The 21,491-nt window shown below is 32.2% G+C and overlaps 1 protein-coding gene across 2 annotated transcripts in view; it reads right to left on the bottom strand.

Moving 5' to 3' along the window:
- Window positions 1-259: 259 nt before the first annotated feature.
- LOC119662694 (titin) overlaps window positions 260-21,491 on the bottom strand; it is a 53,376-nt gene continuing 32,144 nt past the window's right edge. For both annotated transcript variants that reach the window (XM_038072388.1, XM_038072389.1), the window contains exons 4-9: window positions 18,961-19,221; window positions 16,911-17,107; window positions 14,334-16,514; window positions 13,683-14,093; window positions 12,148-12,513; window positions 260-1,356 (exon numbers count right to left, since the gene is read on the bottom strand). In XM_038072388.1, coding sequence (XP_037928316.1) covers window positions 1,175-1,356; window positions 12,148-12,513; window positions 13,683-14,093; window positions 14,334-16,514; window positions 16,911-17,107; window positions 18,961-19,221 — 3,598 coding nt within the window. In that variant the 3' untranslated portion in view covers window positions 260-1,174. The remainder of the gene's footprint in view (window positions 1,357-12,147; window positions 12,514-13,682; window positions 14,094-14,333; window positions 16,515-16,910; window positions 17,108-18,960; window positions 19,222-21,491) is intronic.

Raw genomic sequence — 21,491 nt, 5'->3', positions numbered from 1 at the left:
AGGTTGGTAACCACGGGAACAACAACAACACACATTTTGAGTACATGTATTTTGTTGTTGGCAGTTTACAGTGTTACAGTGTTACCATGTAATGTGATTACCGAGCTCGTGACTCATGGCTCGTGGCTCGTGGGTTGAGATCGTGAATACCGCCAATATTAAAAAACTAGATGAACAAACATTGTTGAAATAAAATTTTCCGAAATCCGTACATTTTTTGGATTTTTATTTTTATTTAATGCTTATTAACTATTTTTCTCGTTTACAAAATAATAAGAAAAAATCTTAACAAGTGTAAAATATTTTTAAGTGGACTTTGAATTTTTTTTGTCTATAGATTTGCGCTGTTTTTGGTACTTAAAACTATAGAAGTTCGTGGTGAATCTATGCCACCAACTACACGTTTGTATATTCGCTATTTAATGTTTATCACTAAAATGTTCAAAAATTTCTCATATAACACTTTTTGCTTAGATTAATATTAATATATTAAAATTTAATTTATATAATTAATAAATTTCTTCCAAAAAGTACGAAAATGGCAACTATTTGTGTTTTTTTTATTCGTTGATAAACGTTGTCATACTTAAGTTTGAATAAAAAACTTAACTAAAACTAAAAAATGCATTTTCAAAGTTAAGAACTAAAATTTATATTTATGTATATAAAATAATTAATTTAATGTTTAAAGAATTAAAAAAAAATATGTAATAATTATATGTAATAACGCTATGATGAACTTAAGGTGAACTTAAGGTGGACATGAATGTGGAGCTGCCTATGCAAGAATTTTCAGCAAGTTTTTAACTTATTCGAGTTTTTAGCTTTTTAGCTTTTTAGCTTTTGCCTTAATTAATTTTTTTTTGTCTGTGAGATTATTTAACTTATTTTATTTAACAATAAGTGCACATTTCGAAAATATACATAAATCCGATACAGATATATTATGTGTATGTTAATATCGTGTTTTAAATGTAGTCCAATCTAAACAACTCTCTTATGGTATATTGTGTGTGTTATTCTATTAATAACAAACACTTTTAATTTAAACTGTAAATTTGAATAAAAATTTAGATTTTTATTTTGTTTTTATTTTACTTATTTTAGGGTTTAGGTTTTAGGGTTTAGGTTTTTCGATTTTGTTGCGGTTCTACTTAAATTTGCTGCAATATTTTTAAACGATAATCTCTCGTATGACACGGCGATTTCTTGAGTTAGGTGTTGATGCATATTCACCTTCAAAACTGTCATCGTAACTTAAGGACATGTGCTGTTGTGGCGATATCACCTCATCCTGTTCCATATGCTCCATGCTATAGGGATTCGGCAGACCGGTTACATCGTGATATGATGAGTCTGTAACAAAAACAATCAAATAAAAAGAAATATTAGTCAAAACTGCAATAATTTATTTTTAAAAATTATTTTTTTTTTAAATATGTTATAGAAAAGAAGAACAAAATTCCAAATCAGCAGATAAAAAAAGTTCAAATACAGAGAAAAATAAAACAAATTAGAGTGCATAACTTATAAATATATAAAGTGAAACAAACAAACAAGTTAATGCCGTTCAGAAAACGTAATTGAACGCATCTTAAAAAATAATTGCAGATTTTTTACAATTAATTTTTTTTTTTTTTTGTTTAATTAAACGCTACAAATTAATTATTTGTTTTTTTTTTGTTTTTGAGACATAAAAACGCTTTTAAACAAGTCCACTTACTTCTGGTGCTCTTTGTTAGAGCGTAACATCCTGAATAATGTCCGCTGCAAATTGTTAAGCCGCAGTAATAAATAAGTAAATACATATATGTAGAAATGTAATATAAGAAAATGATTATTATATTAATGCCGGAACGAAAAACCTTTTTAAACTTAATATTTAAATTGAATGACTCCATCGCAGCAAAGTTATGCACTTCGCCTGATATATTTACGAAACGTCTCTGTTAAAAACACCCAGCTCTTCTCTTACACCATGCATAGAACTCTCTAAATGCACTTCAAATGCATTTCAAATGCACTTCAAATGCGCATCGAACGTTAAGGTTTGAAACGTACTTATGGTAAAACGCGCAATGGGAACGAAGCGCTTGCTTACTTCTTTTACGAAAAAATTACTCAACGAGAGGTGTTACTTTTGACAAAGCCTTTTTGTGACTACTAAATCTTGTTTTTACTTGGTCCATCTCTCTCTATGTATGCCAAATTCTATATTTACTGTTAGCATTCTCTTTGTGCTAAAAAGAATGCATGCAGACAACGAATTTTTGGAAACAAAAAAAAATATTTGTATTTAACTTTAATCGATATTAAATGTTGATAAAAAGAAGACTAATTAAGAAGACTAATTAAGATAATTAAGACTAATTAAGACATGCATAGAGATGTAATAATCGACTCAGTGAAAAAATATATCAAGGCCAGTGTCCTAAAATTATTCACAAAAGTTGATAGGTTGCCCAACCCCGCCCTTACAAACCTAAAGTCCACCTCAGGACGCACAGGAGGATATGCTGATCTACGGCCCGTCATCAGTTAAAAGATAAAAAAAATAAATAATAAATGATAATAACTATAATATAGTTAAAGTTTAGTGTGGGGTAAGGATCAGCCCCCCAGCCACAAAAGAGTAAAAGTGCGCAATAGCAATAACTCAAATCACAACAACAACAACAACATGGGCAATATGGCTCAGTTGAGTTTGGTAATCAAAGATATAGCAAAGGAGTTTAAGGTTCGCGTCAAACTGTTTGCTATCAAATTAATAAGTTTAGAAAGCATAAAAACATAAAAAACTTAACGAAATCAGGTGTTAAACGTAAAGTAACGCCCACTGAAGACCGAGTCCTTTTAAGGAAATTCAAAATAAAAAAAAAAAATTTCTAAAGCCTCAAACTGCTGCAGATAACTAGAATTTGGTGGTCAAGACTCCAATTAGTGACCGCACTGTTCCACAACGTTTTACGGAAGAAGATTTTAAGACAATAAAAGCTAAGGACGTACCGTACATATCAAAGACAAACAAACTTAAAAGACTGGCCTTCGCTAAGGAATATCTGCATAAGCTAAAAGTGTTTTGGAGAAGCGTTCTATGGACAGATGTAAGCTCTTTTCAGTATAACTCATCCAAAACACATTTTTTGTAAGACTTCCAAAGGTACAAAATCAAATAAGACGTCCCGTTTTTCAAAAATTGAACCATGGTGGAAGCTGGGTCATGTTATGGGGATGTGTTGCATATAATGGGCTGAGTGACTTGGTTTCTGACCACTCTAAACGATTATGCGTTTCTGTCCGGAGATAGGCTTATTGGAGAATCATTTATCCCGCAACAACATAATGCCCTAAGCCACAAAGCCCGGATGATAAGTAATTTTTTGAAGGATATTGGTGTTACCACTTTGAACTGGCCACTTCAAAATCCAGATTTAAATATAATAGCAAATGTCTGATCTCTTTTGAAACGAAAGAGAACAGTTTCGGTAAATTAAACCAGAGAGAAGATAATTTCTGATGTCAATTCCCTTTAGAAAGAGATGTCTCTAGAGATTCTTCAAAATTGAGTCGATTCAGTACCGAGACGCCTTAAAAAAGTTATTGAAGCCAAAGGAGGTTATACATTTTACTAAATTCTACTCATTTTCTTTACTTTTGTTAAGTCTAAATTTGTTATCTTAGTAATATATACTTGTCAAAATACTTATGCTAACATATGAAATTACTAATTAATTTATATCTTTTTAAGTTTCTATGAAAAAATATTTGTTTGCTTATTTTTAGTGTAGAGGTTGTAAGTAGTCGTCCGACCTACTATTGGGTCTTTAAAACATAAAAGAAAATTATATTAATCTTATAATAAAACACATACGTTTACAATCAAATTTGGAATGAAATCCATAAAATATTTGAAACTGCAGCTTTCTTAGAACCATAATAAAAAAGCCCTGTTATTACACTAAGATATGTAACTTTTTTGTCAAAGAATTTACACTTATTAGCTTTTTGAGCTAATATAAAATACTAATCCATAAAAATATTGTCGACATTTCGAAACTATTTGGACATCTTCATCTTGTTAGATATCTCTCTGATGAAATCAATAAACATCGAAACGATTTTTATAGTCGAAATGCTTTTAATGAAAAAAAAAACAGGCAAATTTGATACACTATTTTAAGTCCCACTATATAATCGCTGAGTTGTTGTAGGTATTTGTAGAAATCAGAGTTCGTGATCCGGTAATGTTTGATCAGTGCTCAATACGAGTTCTCATTTACCATATAACAGTTTTTGAAAAATTTTGAATAGTGTTGGTAGAAGAGTAATTGACCTATATGATAAAGTCTTTGTTGCATCCTCTCTCTCTAGGTTTTGATATTGGTACAATTAGCGATATCTTTATACGGTTACGAAGTAATGCTCTTGAATTATTATATTTAAGTCATTTCGGATATATAATTAATATTTAATTTATGGTGGAAGTTTTTCTCTTTTGATTGGTTTAGCTTTCCTATATACTTACTTCTATATTCTATTGTTTATTTTTAACAAACTATCATTGTCTGTAGATTTATAAAGAATTCTTTGAAGTTGCGTCATATTGATACTTAATTTTCATCAGTATTTGCCTATGATCTATTTGGTTTTTTAGTGAATTTGTTAAGTGATAGGTTTCTGATGTAATTCATAAATTGTAGAGAATACATATTTAGCCTGTTTTTTACTCCTTGATTACCTGGTTAAATTTATTTTCGTCGTCTAGTGCCTTTGAGGCATGACAAATTTTATATAGCTGCTTCCAATTGCAGTTAATTGGCTTAGTCCTTTTATGTCGATAGAACTAAATGGTTCTTTGTCTTTGTGTAAGGAAAACAATTAAGTTATTTAGGAATGTATTTAACAATCCTCTAAAAATATTAAATCATCAATTTTTTTTTCTCACATATGAGGAACACTCAAATATATTCGAATATGTGTAAATAATTTTTCATTGACACGATATATACAATAATTGCATACAGTTATATATCTAGGTAATTACCAATATGAGATATTTTAAGCATTTATAACTCATTACATATATGATAACAGTTTATATATGAACAAACAACACACAGTTCCACAATCTCCAACAAAACATTTTTCTGTTATATATCAAAAATATTACAATATTAACATGTTACAGTAAAGCATAAATGTGCTATGTAATAGCACTTATTGTGTCATCAAAAGTACCGATGAAACTTTAAATTTTTTTACGTTATTACTAAAAATTTATGTCATCGGTTGAAAATATTTAAATGCTATTTTTAAGGAAAAATATTTATTATTAAATTTAGAAACTTCAAAAATACCGAAATTTCGTTTTAATAAATAATTAACATAAACTATAAAAATATTCCTATTTTAATGCCTCTGCTTATTTTATCCACAAAAAGAAATTTCATTTGGTGCCAAAGTCAATACTTGATATGATACCCTTTCGCTTTTATCACTTCGTCAAGTCTCTTCGGTATTGAACCTACAAGTTTTTGGGTTGTTTCTTAAGCAATTTGCATCCACTCTTGAAAATAGTCTTTTTTAAGGCTTCTTTGTTGGAAATAGTATATTGCCGAATGTTTTGTTCCAATATTGCCCATAAATTTTCAATGACATTCATGTCTAGGCTTTGCAGCCGCGGTGTCATCAGATGTGGACCCTTAGTTCCAAATCAACTAAGACTGTACGATACTGGCACTCTGGAGTTAATTTTTTTCAAAACGTTAAGGTACATTGTTTTGTTGATGTTACCATCAATAAACTCCCGATTCCTAACACCGGCGGCTGACATACAGGCCCAAACCATAACACTTCTGCCGCCATGCTTTATTATAGCTTTTAAATGTTTTTATTTTTGAGTTCAGTATTAGGTTTCCGCCATACGCAAGTCATGCCATCCGACCTAGAAATATTGAAGTCTCAGAATATGACTCTGTTTCAGAAGTCTAATTTCTTGACTGCTCTGATTCTTTTTGCTTATGAAGGGTTTTTTTTATTAAAGTGGGATTATTAAAGTGGGAGTGTCGAAGCACGTGGCGGACAGTTTCCACACTACGCGTCTTGCTTAGTTCTATCCGAACCTTGCTGACTATATCAGGAGCATTTAATTTTGGATTGCTCTTGATTTTTCTAACAATATATCGCTCGTCAGCTGAGTTGAAAATTTTATTTGGTACACTTCTGCCATTATTTTGAATCCTATTCTCACGAACAAAGCGGTTAATGATGCTCCGCACAGTGGAGCAACGCCAATTAACGAGTTCCGCAATTTTCCGCTGAGCGTGACCGTTCTTAAAATGGGTTACCACCAATTCCCACTGCTCAATTGTAGTGTGTTGTCCCATTTTTTAAAAAATTAAAAATCCCGTTGCACATTCGACATACAGACGACTAAGTGCAAATGATAATTTGGATGAAATAAGCTGTGAACTATAATTCTCTTACGCGGTCGGGTTTTTCCCTTCAAGTGAAACAAAAACAAATTTTATGTACTTTGTTTCATATATTATGTTCAATAAGTGTGCCTTTCTTCACTTACATTAAAAACTTGATTGTTCTCTAATTCATTTTTAAGATACAGTGTTTTAAGAATATAAAAGAGTGATGGATGAAATAAGCTGAGAGCCACTGTAGATATAACAAAATAAAATGGAACTAGAAAGTGATGGTAATAGAGGCGTCCTTTAACTCTTGGAATATGTTAATTACAATTCAATAATAAATTAATAATGTTAAGATAACATAACAAACTAATATAAATAACGTTGATACGAACGATTGAATTTCTGTCAAGAATATGTAAATGGATTCGAAGTTAGTCGAAGTAGGCCAAGATAATAGGCTAACGGGAAGGGACACCGTTTCAAAGATGCCAACATGGTTTTGTCTTTGCTAAATAATTTCTTTTATATTTGGTAAGTCTAGAACATTATATAAAAGTTTACATCTAGCCTTTTACTTCTTTAATTAGTTAACTTTTAATTAGTTAGCTTTTTTGAATTTTTTTTTTGTCAGAAGAAAAATAAATTAATTCTTGTATGTAAATGACAACACAAAATGCATAAAAACATCGCGAGTTTGAGCAGGTGAAGATCGAAACATGTTGTCTCCTTTGGATAGAGAGTATCTCGTCAGGAAGGAAGATCGTCATCAGCAAATCAAGTAGCCGATGAACACGTAATATTGTACAAACAATTGAATAGAGCAAAACAAAAACCAACCAGCAAACCAACTAACACTAGGGCTTTGAGTCCATAATGACCTTCTTATGAAAGTTCGAGGAGAATTCATACGTAAAGATCATCACTTAGTAATGTTTTCGGTGCAATGAAAAAAAAACTCATGTTATATTATATTATATGATAATAATTTGGGTAGATGATTGGATATAGTATAAAGTTTTAAAGAAACTTGTATTTTTATGTGAAATCAATTCTTCATTATTTAATTTGTGTGCGTATTTAAGCACTAATGATATTTAATAACACATTTTAAAATAACTTTTGAAGCGCACAGTTAATAATAATATATACAAATATATATTATATATTATTCCACTCCGGTGGAATAGCTCTGAAGTCGTTGGCTATTAAGCACGAAACGAATAATTAATATTTAGTATTTCAGCAGCTAGAGACTTCCAATTCGTTGAAGGACTAACGACAAAGACCTGTGTCGTTTAATATAGATTTAATTTTATACGATGGACTTATTTGGATATATAAGAGCCGTCACTACATCCGATTACAATTTTGTACCTGCAATCTAATAAAAAGTTTTAAAAAATTTAAAAGGATAAGCACTCACCTTAGCGAAGTCACTAAAGCTACTGGGGTTCCTGGGCGGTGAAAGTAAGTTTCTCTTGAGCAGTGCCGCAGCAACAAAATACACCGTAAAACGGGCTTCAGTTAACCATTTATTTCTAGTGTGTAATTTGTTGTTATTAAGTGGCGTTTCTTAGTGAAATGGATCATAATATATTAAAAGTTGCCGTGTGGTAATATTTTAGTTGTATGACGTGGTTAAATTATGAAGTACACGACTATGTGATTCCTCTAAGCGAACACTACACTACTTTTGTTACTGCTAAATCCCTGGCACATTTAATTCCTGACATAACCAGAGCAATAAAATTTGTAACTAGGCGAAGTCCTAATGCTTGAGTAAAGAAATTTATTGCAGCTACGCCAGAGAGGACTAATGTGGTATCCATGACCCACATTAATGCTTACTGTGTCAGGTCATTGCACATGTTGACAATAAAAGTGTGTCAGCAATTCTAATGCGCCCACTTTTGTCAAGTTATCGCTTTGACAAGGCAAGAGATAAGCATGTGTGGTCGTTGCGTCTAATGAACCAAATTCCTTTAGGAAAGCTTATAATTAGATGAGTAAAGAATAATAGTGCGTAAGGACTGCAAAAATGTTAGTGTAAAATCTTTTAGTGTTATAGAAATTAGGTATTTAGAAATTTTATTGAATTTAAGTGGGACTAACCAATGCATTTAGTGGCTACTCATATAACAGACAACTTATATATTATAGATATCCAACATCAATCCAAAGTATAGTAATGATTTTGAAAGTGGGAGCACAGAACATATTAAATCAAAATTATTTCATATTTTCAATTTAAGTGATTTTTTTTTTTTTTGCAGTAGGTGGAAAGCATCGAAAGACTTGAACCCACTAAAGTGATTCGCTCTCTGTGCGCTCTTATTCTCTTCTTCCCTAAAGATGTGTTTTTTTATTTATGAGTGTACTATAAGGGTAAATGACGAGACGTTGTTTATATGAACAATCAAGTTTCCAAATTTTAGGTTGGCATTTTATTTTTGTACGTCGTTTAACATCATATATTAGCATGAATATTATATTGTGTATAGAAATGATTATTCATTTCTATAGAAATGGATTTATTCATTAAAATGCATAGACAGTCCAAATATAAGTCTGCTTTTATTACCAGTATTACATACTGTTTTAAAGTTTTCATTTAGCTATAATATACAATAGAATTAGATTAATGAATGAATATAAATGCATACTTACTTTCGATTTACTGTAATTTGTGACTATTATTTCTGTTCCTAATTTCACAATTATAAATATTTTGAGAATATACTTATGATAGCTCTTCCCGAATCTATAACTCACAAGAATAAAGTATATCCAATTCCTCTACTCTTTTATTTAGCACTTTTTTCACTGTAATGTACATTTTCATTAATTGAACAACATTTTTTTTTTATTGATTCTTTAACATTTAGGGTTCCCGTAGTTAACATAAAAACGTAAAAATTATTTCCAAAAAAATTTTTAGATTTGTAGAAGACATAATCAGAACGCTTGAAAGACTCGTGCGGATAGAGCTATAGCTCTTCTGAATTGCTGCAAACTGCACATAATATTCCATCTGTCATAAACAATTACAATCTGTCATATCTAGATATTAGAACATCAGCTTTTTAAAAAATTTGGGCAATTTGTAAGATTCTAATTTCCCGGATATACCTATTTTACAACGGATTTTAATAGAGGTATCTATTATAATATCTTTGTCAACATGGCTAAAGGATTTAAAATTTAAAATTTTTACATGAAAACTCACCAATAATAAGTTCTCTAATTGAAATAATTCGATTACCACCATTCGAAAAAAAAATTAAAAATTAAAAGATTTTAATAGGTTCCAAACTGTACCAAATAACAGTGGATATTTATACCCAATAAAAATAGGAAAAAATTTTTGAAGGCTTGAGAGATGTTATGATTCTAAAATTCTGCGGAAAATTTCATTATAGAAACAATAGGTATCCCCTTTGGCAATTTTTGGTTGTAAACCAGTGTTTTTTGATGCCGTGTCTTAAATAAATTGAACTACATAAACTAATTAAATATAAACAAATAACTTGTTTAAATATATTTAATAGTGTTTAATAATTTATGTATAGATAGATATATGTACGCATTTTTATGCCAAGTGATCAAAATATTGTTCAAATAGAATGAAATTGAAGAAACTGTTTAATGATCTGAGAAGATTATTAATGTCATAATTTACAGCGGAAATAGTGGAACGACCAGTCTTAAAAATGAGTTAATTATTCAATACAGCAAATGTAATTCACTTGCATATTCAGAAATAGTTAAGGCAGAGCTCAATTTTGGTATGAATTTAGTGACTGAACTTATATTTCTATTATCTATTATAACAGACAACTTATACTCATTTAATAGATCCGAAACAATTTAATAGAAATACACGAAGTATATCTTTACTAAGAAAATATCATAGAGCTACTGGAAAAATGTTTGTCCTCAAGCAATCGAATGGGCTTTTGGCAGTACGTGCACCTACTCAAAAATACAGAGTGCTATTCAGTAGCAAATTAGAATAACATTCGCGGCTTACTTCTAAATGTTGTCTTTATATTTTGTGTGTATTTAAATATCCAGAACTTTCGCTTCCAACTATCTTAATTGTTTGTTTCTTTGCCTTACAACAGTAATAATATTCTTTAACAAGACAAGAACAATAACATAATTAATAATACCTAACGTTATTTACTCCCCTTAATTATTATTAAGTGGAAGTCTCATCGAGGACAGCCAGGCAGCAATCAAAGTTCTTGAATCGTTCATAACAAAATCAAAGATAGTAAAGAAATGTAGAGAAGCAATCGACAAGTAAAATCGGTTGACTGATCACTCTTATCTGGGTTCCTGCACATAGGAACATCGAAGGGAACGAGAAAGGCTGAAAGTTTAGTCTGCTCTGGTGCTTCCCTGGCGGTACCGGTTTATATTACTCTAGAGACCATTAGGAGAGGTACCTTTTTCTACTTTTTGCAACTTGCCAGCACTTAAGTCATGTGCAACTTCCAAATTAATAAAAATAGATCTTCGGAACTCATCAAAAAAGACCGCATGAACACTGCTCATTGGTGTATAAGAACCCACGCAGAAAAATTGCGCGTTTCTCATAATCCTCACTGCATAAGTTGTGGAAACCCGCAGGAAAAAGAAACCACAATACATTTTCTCCGTGAATGCTCAGCTTTGGTGTCCAGCAGATATGGGTTATTAAAAAGATACTTCTTTGATAGTTTATCAGACTGTTCATCGGTGAAGACGAAAGACCTATTAAATTATCTAAATTCGGCGGAATGAATTTAGTCTTTACTCTTCTATACTAGGTTTCTTGCAAAGAATGTGGTAGCAAAACGGCGAAAACTCTCTAATTGAGGTACATGGGAGTTTTCTAATGGCCTGCCACTGCAACCAACCAATCAACCCCTAATTCATATTTTACTTCATAAAATAATTTTACATATTTTGCGTGTTATAAACCAAAATTTGAAAACAAATAAACTAACTTATGTGGGTTTTACGAATACTGACAAATATGCATTTTCAGTAGTCTTTGGAAGCATTTATTGGTTTACTTGTCCATATGTAACATATATAATCCATATATATAGAGATTGAACCCTGTCAAATTTGAACTGCGGACTCGTCTGTTAAAACGTACATTTTTTCTATATAAATCCAATTTGTATTTGCTGTGCATCTTTAGAACAAACGCTTAAATCACAGCTATATTAATTAACTTAATTATTATGGTATGAATTGTTGTTTTTTAGAATTTTAGCGCTATTGTTCGTACAAAACGTTTCCGCATATTTGCTTTAAAGTCGTTGCATTCTGCTACTTAGTCAACTTAGCCTACTTAGCGAGTTTTGTATGTTATCGAATATTACAGTCCACTGATGATAGATATTTGTAAGTATCCGAAACATTTGAATAGTCAATCCAAGAATTCAATTAATTAAATATTACATGTTTGGATTTGAAAATTTTTTCACAACTCCTTGTTTTCTATTCGAAAGAGAGTTCTTATATCACAGGACATACAACATAATACCATAATTAAATATTAATATTATTATATAAGTATTTATAATCAATGGTCACACTTATAAAGTATATATAGTTATATATAAAAGAATATGTCACCAGTACTACAAAGTTTACTGTGTGCCACCACTTTGGTAGGTAATTATTTAGTTCAATTTTTAAGAATGTTATTTTTTATTGAACTCACCCAAGTGTTGATCAATCCGTTTTTTTGGCTTCTGTACAGAGGCATATGGATCACTGCAATAGTCCTGTCTGGATGGATTTTGACTGTTACACAAATTATGATATTCATCACCATGTTGACTGGGGGTTGCTGTCAAGTGTGGGTAAGATGCGTAATCATCGACGGCACCGTAGCCACCATGAGTAAGTGGATCATACCCATACATCGGTTGTTGTTCAATATAATTATTGTGTGCAGTTGGCACCAGATTATGTTGATTACTGGCAGCTGCAGACATTTTCACCTGCCATAGCGAGTCTTGTGAGTTAACACTACCACCATTATTCGAATTGGAGTAGTTATTCTCGATGTAGCCCATATTGACCCCTGGAAATAATAACAATATATATTAAATATTTATATATATAATATTTAAATTCAATTGAAAAGGTGGGAAGCAAGTCGAGGTTTCAAATACATATCTGTAAAATTTTTATATATATTATAATTCGATATAAAATTTTTACAGAACTAGTCGGTGAATATGAATTCTATTTAAAATTTTTTAACAATTCTTTAAGTGAATTAAATTTGATTATGTAGTATGTATATATGGTAGTATATATCGGAGAAGTTATATTAAGTTCAAAGTAAAATAAATGTTCTGCATATGTCTGGTAGTTTATAAATACAATATTTTTGTTAAATATGTATTGTAGTTTTTGTTTATTAATTAATTATAATTGGTATACATAGCCAATACTATGTAAGTTAAGTACCTCTTACATAGTACTTAATATTTAATAGCTTATTCGATTTTGGTTCTTAGAACTTATCACGAGTGGGACATCTTTCAGAAGATTCAGGCAGAGAACTTAGTTGTGATAATTGTGCCATCATTGCGGTGTTTATTTTGAATTTTCATTTGCTTTTTCTAAAATTTTCAATGAAAATGTAACATTTCTAATTTTAGATAAATTATAAGCAGCAATTAATGTAGTTTATCATGTCCTAGGTTATCATGATGCGATGAAATTCATTATTACGGACAATGCTTATAAATGGACAGTTTCAGTAGTCGGACAATTTGCGTGTTTTGCCGTACAAATATCATTCCAATAGCCTGATGTTATAACAACTGGACGCGGACACTAAATTGAAGAAACTGCAGCAATCAATAAAAATAAAGAACAATTCGTTCTAAATGGGAAATTGAAGTTCACTAAGACTTGAAGTCAAAAAATATCTGACCGTATCTGGCCGTATTGTAACGTAAAAAGCAATGGAAGTAACAGTCAAATGGATAATTAAACAGGTGGAGTACAAAAAATAATGTCGCTTTCAAGTGCATATCTGATGAAGCTGCAGATGTAAATCAGGATGATGTTGCACAAAGTTTCCATCTCTGTTGAGCAGTTACAATTAATTTTTACTCACAAACAATTTTCTTCCCTCGCACACTACCATCACCTACCCACATCCTGACCCATGTATACGTAAATAAACATGAACAAGACCCACTTGCAAATATTTTTCACCACAAAACAACTACTTACATTCATTTCCTGGCATTGCATGTCCAGCTAAGCCAGGCATAGCAACACCGCCACTGATAACTGCACTGCCAGGATGATAACTATATCCATTTTGAGTTGCATATAACGCACTTTTTTGCTCCTCCATGCTGAGTGCAAGATCTATGGAGTGTTCAAGTGCTTTGTTGTCGAGCCCAGTTGCTGGGTAGTAAGGTGGTGGCGCTTGGCTTTGTTGTGCTGCAACTATCGACGGACGAACCGAATCCATTTCATAGTCCTTGACAGCAGCGCTTTTTTTTGATTGATTGCGCTTGCAACGACAGAACATTAACAGCAAACCAACAAATAACGCGAATACAATGCACGACACGATTATTGCAATTAATGTAGGAGTTGCAAGGGCGGCAGCTTCAGCTATGTAAGTGCGTCCAACTGTAAAATTGGTAAACAAAAATGTGATTAGAAACAATGCAGTTCAACACAGTAGTGAGTTACGAAAAATATCGAAAGCAATTGGACAAACATTGCAAATGCTCTTTACATATGCCCATCTACCATCTAGCACGCAAAGAACGAGTGCTATGTTTCGAAAATTTCGAATGTAAAAAACAAACTTTAATGCTTCAATAAAATGCGATTAAATTTCATTATTTGTTGAATTTATTTACTTACTTTCCGCTTCAGTATAATCTCCGCAATGTTCATGATTAGATTTTAAACACAACTTTACGCGGACAGTTGGACTATTGTCATTCTCAAGTCCTAATGAATTCATATCACTGTCATCGCCATTGTCGTTGATTGAATGTGAGCGGTCACTAGTGTCAAAACGAGAAGCGATAGGTCGATCAATTACATGTTCCTTAAATGTTGGACCATTACCGGATAATTGTAAAGTAACTGTATCGACAACTTCCCAAGCTGCCATTGGAGTTTCACTGTTAATTATAGACTCAACCACTGCAATAAGCGATAAACAGGTAGCGCCAACATTTATGCCTAACGTACGTGAATTGGGTTCATAAGTAACGTGAAGTGGAGGAGGTATCTTGCTGACCTTAGTCGTGGTCATTACTTCGTTGGAGTATGGCGAATTGCCTTTTGTATTTAGAGCATTCACTTTAAATGCATAACTTTGATGCTGATCAAGCGGAGCAACTTTACATGGGTTGTCCCGATGGCAATCAAACTCCATCCAATCGGTATTGCTGTTAGCAATCGTAGCACAATTGGGAATCATTTGTTCTTTGCGCGGCATTGGAACACGACGATAACTCACAAAGAACTTTGTATTACTAAGACCACCGTCAAAGCCAGGATTCCAACTTAGGAGAACATAGTTTGAACCAACTTCTACAGTGCGCGTATTTGTAGGCTTTTCCGGTGCTCCCTTTTGTTGAAGACGTATTGGTGCTCGAATGGTGTCATGTGAGTTATCAACGCGACACGTATATTCGCCATAATCAGCATGGGTTAAAGAATTAATACGTAGTGTGGATGTATAAACATCGTTATTATCATTTGCAGTGGTAATTTCATAATGACCATCAGAAGACATAGTAAGAGGAGAGGGATTATTACCAAATTGCCACTGAAATTCCGGTTTTGGATATGCTTGCACCTTGCAAACAACTTCGGCGGTTTCTCGAATATCATACGCTACTTTGTTATATTGATGTAATATAATTGGCTCATGTTCGATGCGCAACTGCATGCTAGAATTTGCTGAATTCACTTCATTCTCATACAAACAAGTGTAAAGTCCGCGATCACCAGGTACCAGTTGATTGTTGTTAGGACGCAATTTACCGTAAAACTTAAGCATACTTTGTACTGTGACCATGCCATTGGGACCTTCATCAGGATTGGTTTTGACTTCATACAAATTTTTTTCTGATGAAATTTCTACACCATCCTTAAGCCAACGTATACTTGGTACTGGTTTGCCTTTGGCACTGCATGTTACAGCATAATCAGAATCTGATACTGCTTTGGTCATATGTTGTTGTAATTTCGCTAGGAACTGTGGTGGTTGATGTATCTCCAGCACAATCGTGGCCATTTTTCCAATACCGAGCTCATTTACAGCATGACAATGATACTTACCTTCATTTCCTAAATGTGCTTTAGGAATAGAATATTGTGGACCAGATGCTAAAATGTTTTGAGTAGTAGAAAATTCACCATCCATATCACGGAACCAACGGTATTGTGGTACTGGCCAACCTGGTGGCTTAGCGGAACATGTCAACGTAACACCATTGCCTACATGCACAATTGGTTTGTTTGGAGTAATATATGCTTGTCCAGGCCGGTGGCGAACCAATAGAGCCACAGTAGAATTTCCAGTTCGTTCACTACGCTCCTGGCCAAAAGATTGGATAATATTCACAGCACGACAGACATAATTGCCAGCATGTTCAGCACGCACTGATGATAGCGTAAGCACATCGCCTGAATAATGAAATTCAGGTGAACCATCTTTAATCCACTCAATGGTTATAGGAGTTGGATTAGCTGTGACATTACAGCGTATTTTTACTGTGTCACCCTCTTCAGCTTCATACGTTTTCGATTCTATAACTACAGTAGGTGGATAGAGTATGTCGAGTATAAGTTCTTGCTCACTCGTTTTTCCAAGCCCATTATCAGCTGAGCAAGTGTATACGCCAGCGTCTTGCACGCTAACGCGATGTATGGAGTGCACCAATAAAGAACTGATGAATCTACCATTACGTGTCCAACGTATGTTAGGTACTTTAGGTTTAGCATCAACATTACATTCTAATTTAGCAGTGCGATCACGTTCGACTCGCAGTGGATTTTCAGGACCAATAGACACTCGTGGATAATCTGTTAAATAAACCAAAAAGTTAGTAATGAGAACATAAAGAAATAATAAAAGAAAACCTGAACTGAAAACGATAAGAATATTTGGTATAACCAAACCAATTTCAATCAAAAATATATGCTAATGAGTATCTATACTTGATAAATTAGATCTACTGACCCTGAAGATACTGACGACACAACAACATAATCGGCAAGGATTTGGCTGGTTGTACAAATTAAGAATAAATTCTGTTACACATTTAGACATACCAAAGTTACACTTTTAATTTATAATTTATAGCTCCGGTTTTAAACTCTATTTCTTTAGATGTCAGTTGAATCTATTTCATACTTTAATACTGCATGATTTATGATAAATAGAACATATAAATAAAATATTATTATCATTGTACTTACAATTAACATTTAACGTTGCAGTTGTCTCCAAACGCTGTCCGTCATTCATGGCACGATTCCAAACAACACATTTGTACTTGGCGTTATCATCTACCCGTTGTGGCGTTATTGTTAGGGTTCCATTTGTTGGTTGATCCTTTGAGCCGCCTTTCACTACAGTTGCTTGCAAGGGTGCATTGCTGCCTTCGCGATACCAACTGCATAACCAAACATAGCGCCAAAAAATACATGGAAATATAGAATAAACAGAATTTTGAAATTGGGTTATGCATATCAACTTAAGTTTCGAATTTACGTTTAATAATATTTAAAAAAAAATTATTTACAAAATTTAAGTTTAGAAAGTAACATACGAATTGCAAATTTACAATAATAATATATTAACCATACAATATATAGAGTAACTCTAGCGCCTGGTATCTTTTTAGACGTGATTATCATACAAGAGGCTTATGACGAAGAGGTTCAAATGATTACTTATATATCTTGCAGTAGTTTTATGGATTTTATACTTGATAATATACCATATTGGTGTGTCGTACCGAGTGGAAGATATTTGTTGCGGCCCTATGCTCCTCTTAGGAGTTAAAGGATTAAATATATATAATATAATATATTGGTATCTTTATATTATTTTGTTGGTATCAAATAGTGGGACTTTACAAATTATTCCAAGTGTACCACACAACTGCATCGCTGTAACTCTCACCTTCAGACTGGTTTAAGTACTGCTTTATAGAGAATTATTAAATTTACCTTGCTAAGGGATAGACTAAAGCTAAGTAAAAAATATGCCACAACTCTATCGTTTGATTTATGGAAAACAATTTTCGCAATCTCAATACAGCTCGACTTACTTCATCGCTCGTTAGTACTGAAATGACTCTTTCTTCTCTATCTTTTTCTATCCCAAGCCGTCAATCTTTGGTTTGCTACCTCTCGCACATGAATATTAACTAACAATGTAACTAACATTGATGATATGAGAGACTCTTGACATTCACCCATTTTGACAGATTTTTGTGTATCGATCTTAATATTCCATTTCATTCCATTCCATTTTATTCTTCTATTATTGTGACAGTGTCTTAGAATAACAAAGTGACTTGATGTATGGATTTATCAGAGGCTACTAATCGGCATAAGAAATTTGGAGCCTGAGAGAGAGAGCCTGATATGTTATTTTTGAACTGTTTTAACAGAGAATCATGTGGTGATAAGTGAGATTTGTTTTATTTTAATATGCCAGTAGACTACTAGACCTTTATGATATTACACGACATTCTCTGGTTTATGTTTATTTGGCTTGAACATTAGAATTATTTTGGCACAATTTAGAAGAAATTTAATTTATTTTGAAATAATGGGTATTTTGGCTGTAGGCTTTTTGGGGAAGACTTTTTTTTGAAATTCTGAATTTCGATAAATATCTTCTTCTATCCGATTTTTTTTTCAGAAAACAACCTAAATAAGTTGACTATGGTTAATTAAGTAATTTTCAGTTAATATTGCTATTAATTATTTTTTTCTATGCAAAGAAAAGTAAAAAAAAATATATTATACTACACGGTCCACCCATTAACCTTAACTCAGCCAATTAAGGTCGTGTGCGAGTTAGGCTAAGTTGCGTTCTAAATGAGGGAAATTCTAAGTTGTGTCGATAATGTATTGATGTGTCGATACGTGTTGATAAATGGCAAAATGTGTGCAGTGCAAAAAATCCCAAAAAATCTCCCATTTGGTTTAGCATCAACTTAGCCTAACTCGCACACGACCTTAAAAAGACCAGTAATTTACCTTTACATAACAGAGATAAAAGCGCTTTGGCAGTCTTCAAATAAGAACTTTTAGTTTTCATAAATAGAAAAATAAATAAAAAATATTTTAAGAGATATGATTCTTCAAAATGTTCAAATATTTGAAAATTAATCTTATGTTTTTTACAATTAGTAATTTTATTATCCTTCTATATATTTGCATTATAAAAATACTAGTCTTCCACATTTGCATTAATCTTCACAGTTCTAGGTAAAAAAGTTAAATTACTCACGTTATCATTGGATCAGGTGAACCACCGATACTACTACATGTGAGCTCCATCGGTTTATCCTCTGTTGCAACGGCATTGTTTCCCGGCGAAATAATTGGTGGGTGTGGTGGAGTCAAGACGGTCAAATTAAAAAACTCCTGATGAACATCAGCTCCTGTACCTTTGGCTTTGACGCGACATTCAAAACGCCCGTTGTCACGACTATATGAAGCATTTTTAATTTGTAAATCATAAATACCACGATCAGGACGAAAATCGATTCTGAAAAATTTTCAAACATGAAATCGATTAAATTTCATATAAAACATAAAATAAAATTAGTTAATAATATTTTTATAACCCCCCATAGACTGATGTCTTCTTCCAAATGTTTAACAGAAGTCCTTATGCAAATTTAGTAACTGAGTGCTGAAGTTACTTATCTCCAGGATCTGGAGTCAAGCATTAAAGTCTCTAGATTTTATCAACGTTTGTTGGTTTTGCACTAAGCCATAGTTCGACCCATACAACCAGACTAGTTTCATAACTAACTTCTATAATAGCAATTTGTTTTCACATTCAGTTGTGAACTGCAGTTTAAAAAGAAACTGAGTTCATTGAACTTATTTCCAAATCTAAATGCATCATATCGTTCTTTCGCTTAAAGTTAAGCCCAAGAATTCGATATAGTCCTTTTGTGAAAGTACAATTTCATTTAATTTCTGACATGTTTTCCTACCTACCATAATTGAAATATATTATGGATACTTTTCGGTTTTTTTTTAATTCTGTTCTTCGAAAACCACTTTCCTAATTATTTTACGTGAAAAGCTAACTGGGTACAAGTGACTTAAGGTCAAAAATATCCATTGAGAAGTGTTGTATCTTTAGTTGCAATATGTATATTACAGACCCTTTAAATGTAAGCTGTAATATTAGGTATAGAACTGATTTAAGTATCATGGCTTGTAAAGTAAGAGCTTCATAATCTTGTCTTGCCAACAATAATTACAATGCATGCAAAATGTTTTCTTTTTTTTGGAGAGCGGATTTCAACATCTCTGTAACTCTATATCTCTGATATTATTAGACAAAATAATATCATGCAGTATTAAGAATATAAAAAGAGACAAAAAAGTGAATCTTTTTCAATTAGTTTATTTTGTTTATCAAATTAAAGATTTTATATCGCATACGAGTACTTCATGTTTCGGTACTTTGAGATCTATTTACAATTTTTGGATGCTATTATATTACACGTTGGAGTATTAAATAATATTAAAAAAAATATATATATAAATGCAGCTAATTAAACGCATTCTTTGATTATATAAAAAATTCCAGAGACGCTCTAATTGTTGATCTACTCTTAGAGTCCAAAATGTATTCCCGTATCAATATTTAAAAATATTGAAGATTTCCAATCAGCTGGTCTTAACATAAATCGAATAGTTTGAGATTTTGTGATCTTTGTAGGAAACTTGGTAGCGATGGGTAGAGAAATCTTTTACTAAAACAAAATAACAACAACAACGAAAACATATCTTTATATCGCCAAAATAAAATTGATATTTGCTACTGATGTTCCTATTATTTTTGTTTATTTTTGACATAAATTTGTTTGTATAATTTCTCAGTGCTTGTGGGTGCGCATTGTTGTACTTTCGCTGATTCAATAGTAAATGATATTACAAGAAGAAATATTATTATGTTGAAATATTTACATATTCTGTCTTTATATCTTTACATATATCTCGTATCGCTGTTTTAGAGGTTTCATGCAATGTTGGTTTTGTTGTTGGTTTGTTTTTATATGTTATTTTCAAACAGATCAAATTACAGAGCCAATTGGATGAATTGGACACTGTTATACCATCATACCATCTCATACTTCTGCTTTCATTATTCCATGAAACTGACAATTTTATTTATAGAAATTTATTTGAAAACTGATTGGTGTTCTAAAGCTTCTGTATAATTTTTTTAAAAGCAGCGATGAGAAACTGTCAAAAACTGCAGAAAAGATTGAATTAAGTCAGACAACGTAATTCTGCGGCTTCGAACTGGCTTTTGTGTATTATAAATTATGGAAGTAATTACTTTTTTGGTTTGCTTTTACTGATTTTTTTCAGAATTACATAAGCAGCACTTAAGCCTTTAATAAGAAATTCGATATTAACTGCTGTAAACAAAGACGGGATCTTGCACGGCAAAATATATTTTTGTACCCACGATAACAATGGTCGGTGTAATCCAGAATATTCGTGTCAAGAACACATATTATTGTTAAAGAATTTTCAGCTAGCACTAGTCGGGGCCGTTTGTTAATGCAAAATTCAAAAGATTTGTTAAGAAACAAACAAAAGCGAGCAGTCTTCATACTGCGGGCTTGCGACCGATAACGAGTAAGTGCGCTGTGAGAAACAGCTTTGATGATGAAACCTCACAAGACGATTAGGACGGACTATGCGGTGTTTGTAAAATAAGACTTACATGTTTCTGCCAACAAAACAACATATGTTAACTTTCTGTATACATGATTTCATTTGTAT

This window comes from Teleopsis dalmanni, chromosome X (genome assembly GCF_002237135.1).
Source record: "Teleopsis dalmanni isolate 2A chromosome X, ASM223713v2, whole genome shotgun sequence".
Classification (NCBI taxonomy): Eukaryota; Metazoa; Arthropoda; class Insecta; order Diptera; family Diopsidae; genus Teleopsis; species Teleopsis dalmanni.
Note: the sequence above shows the minus strand (reverse complement) of the source record. Positions and strands in the feature narration are given on the sequence as shown.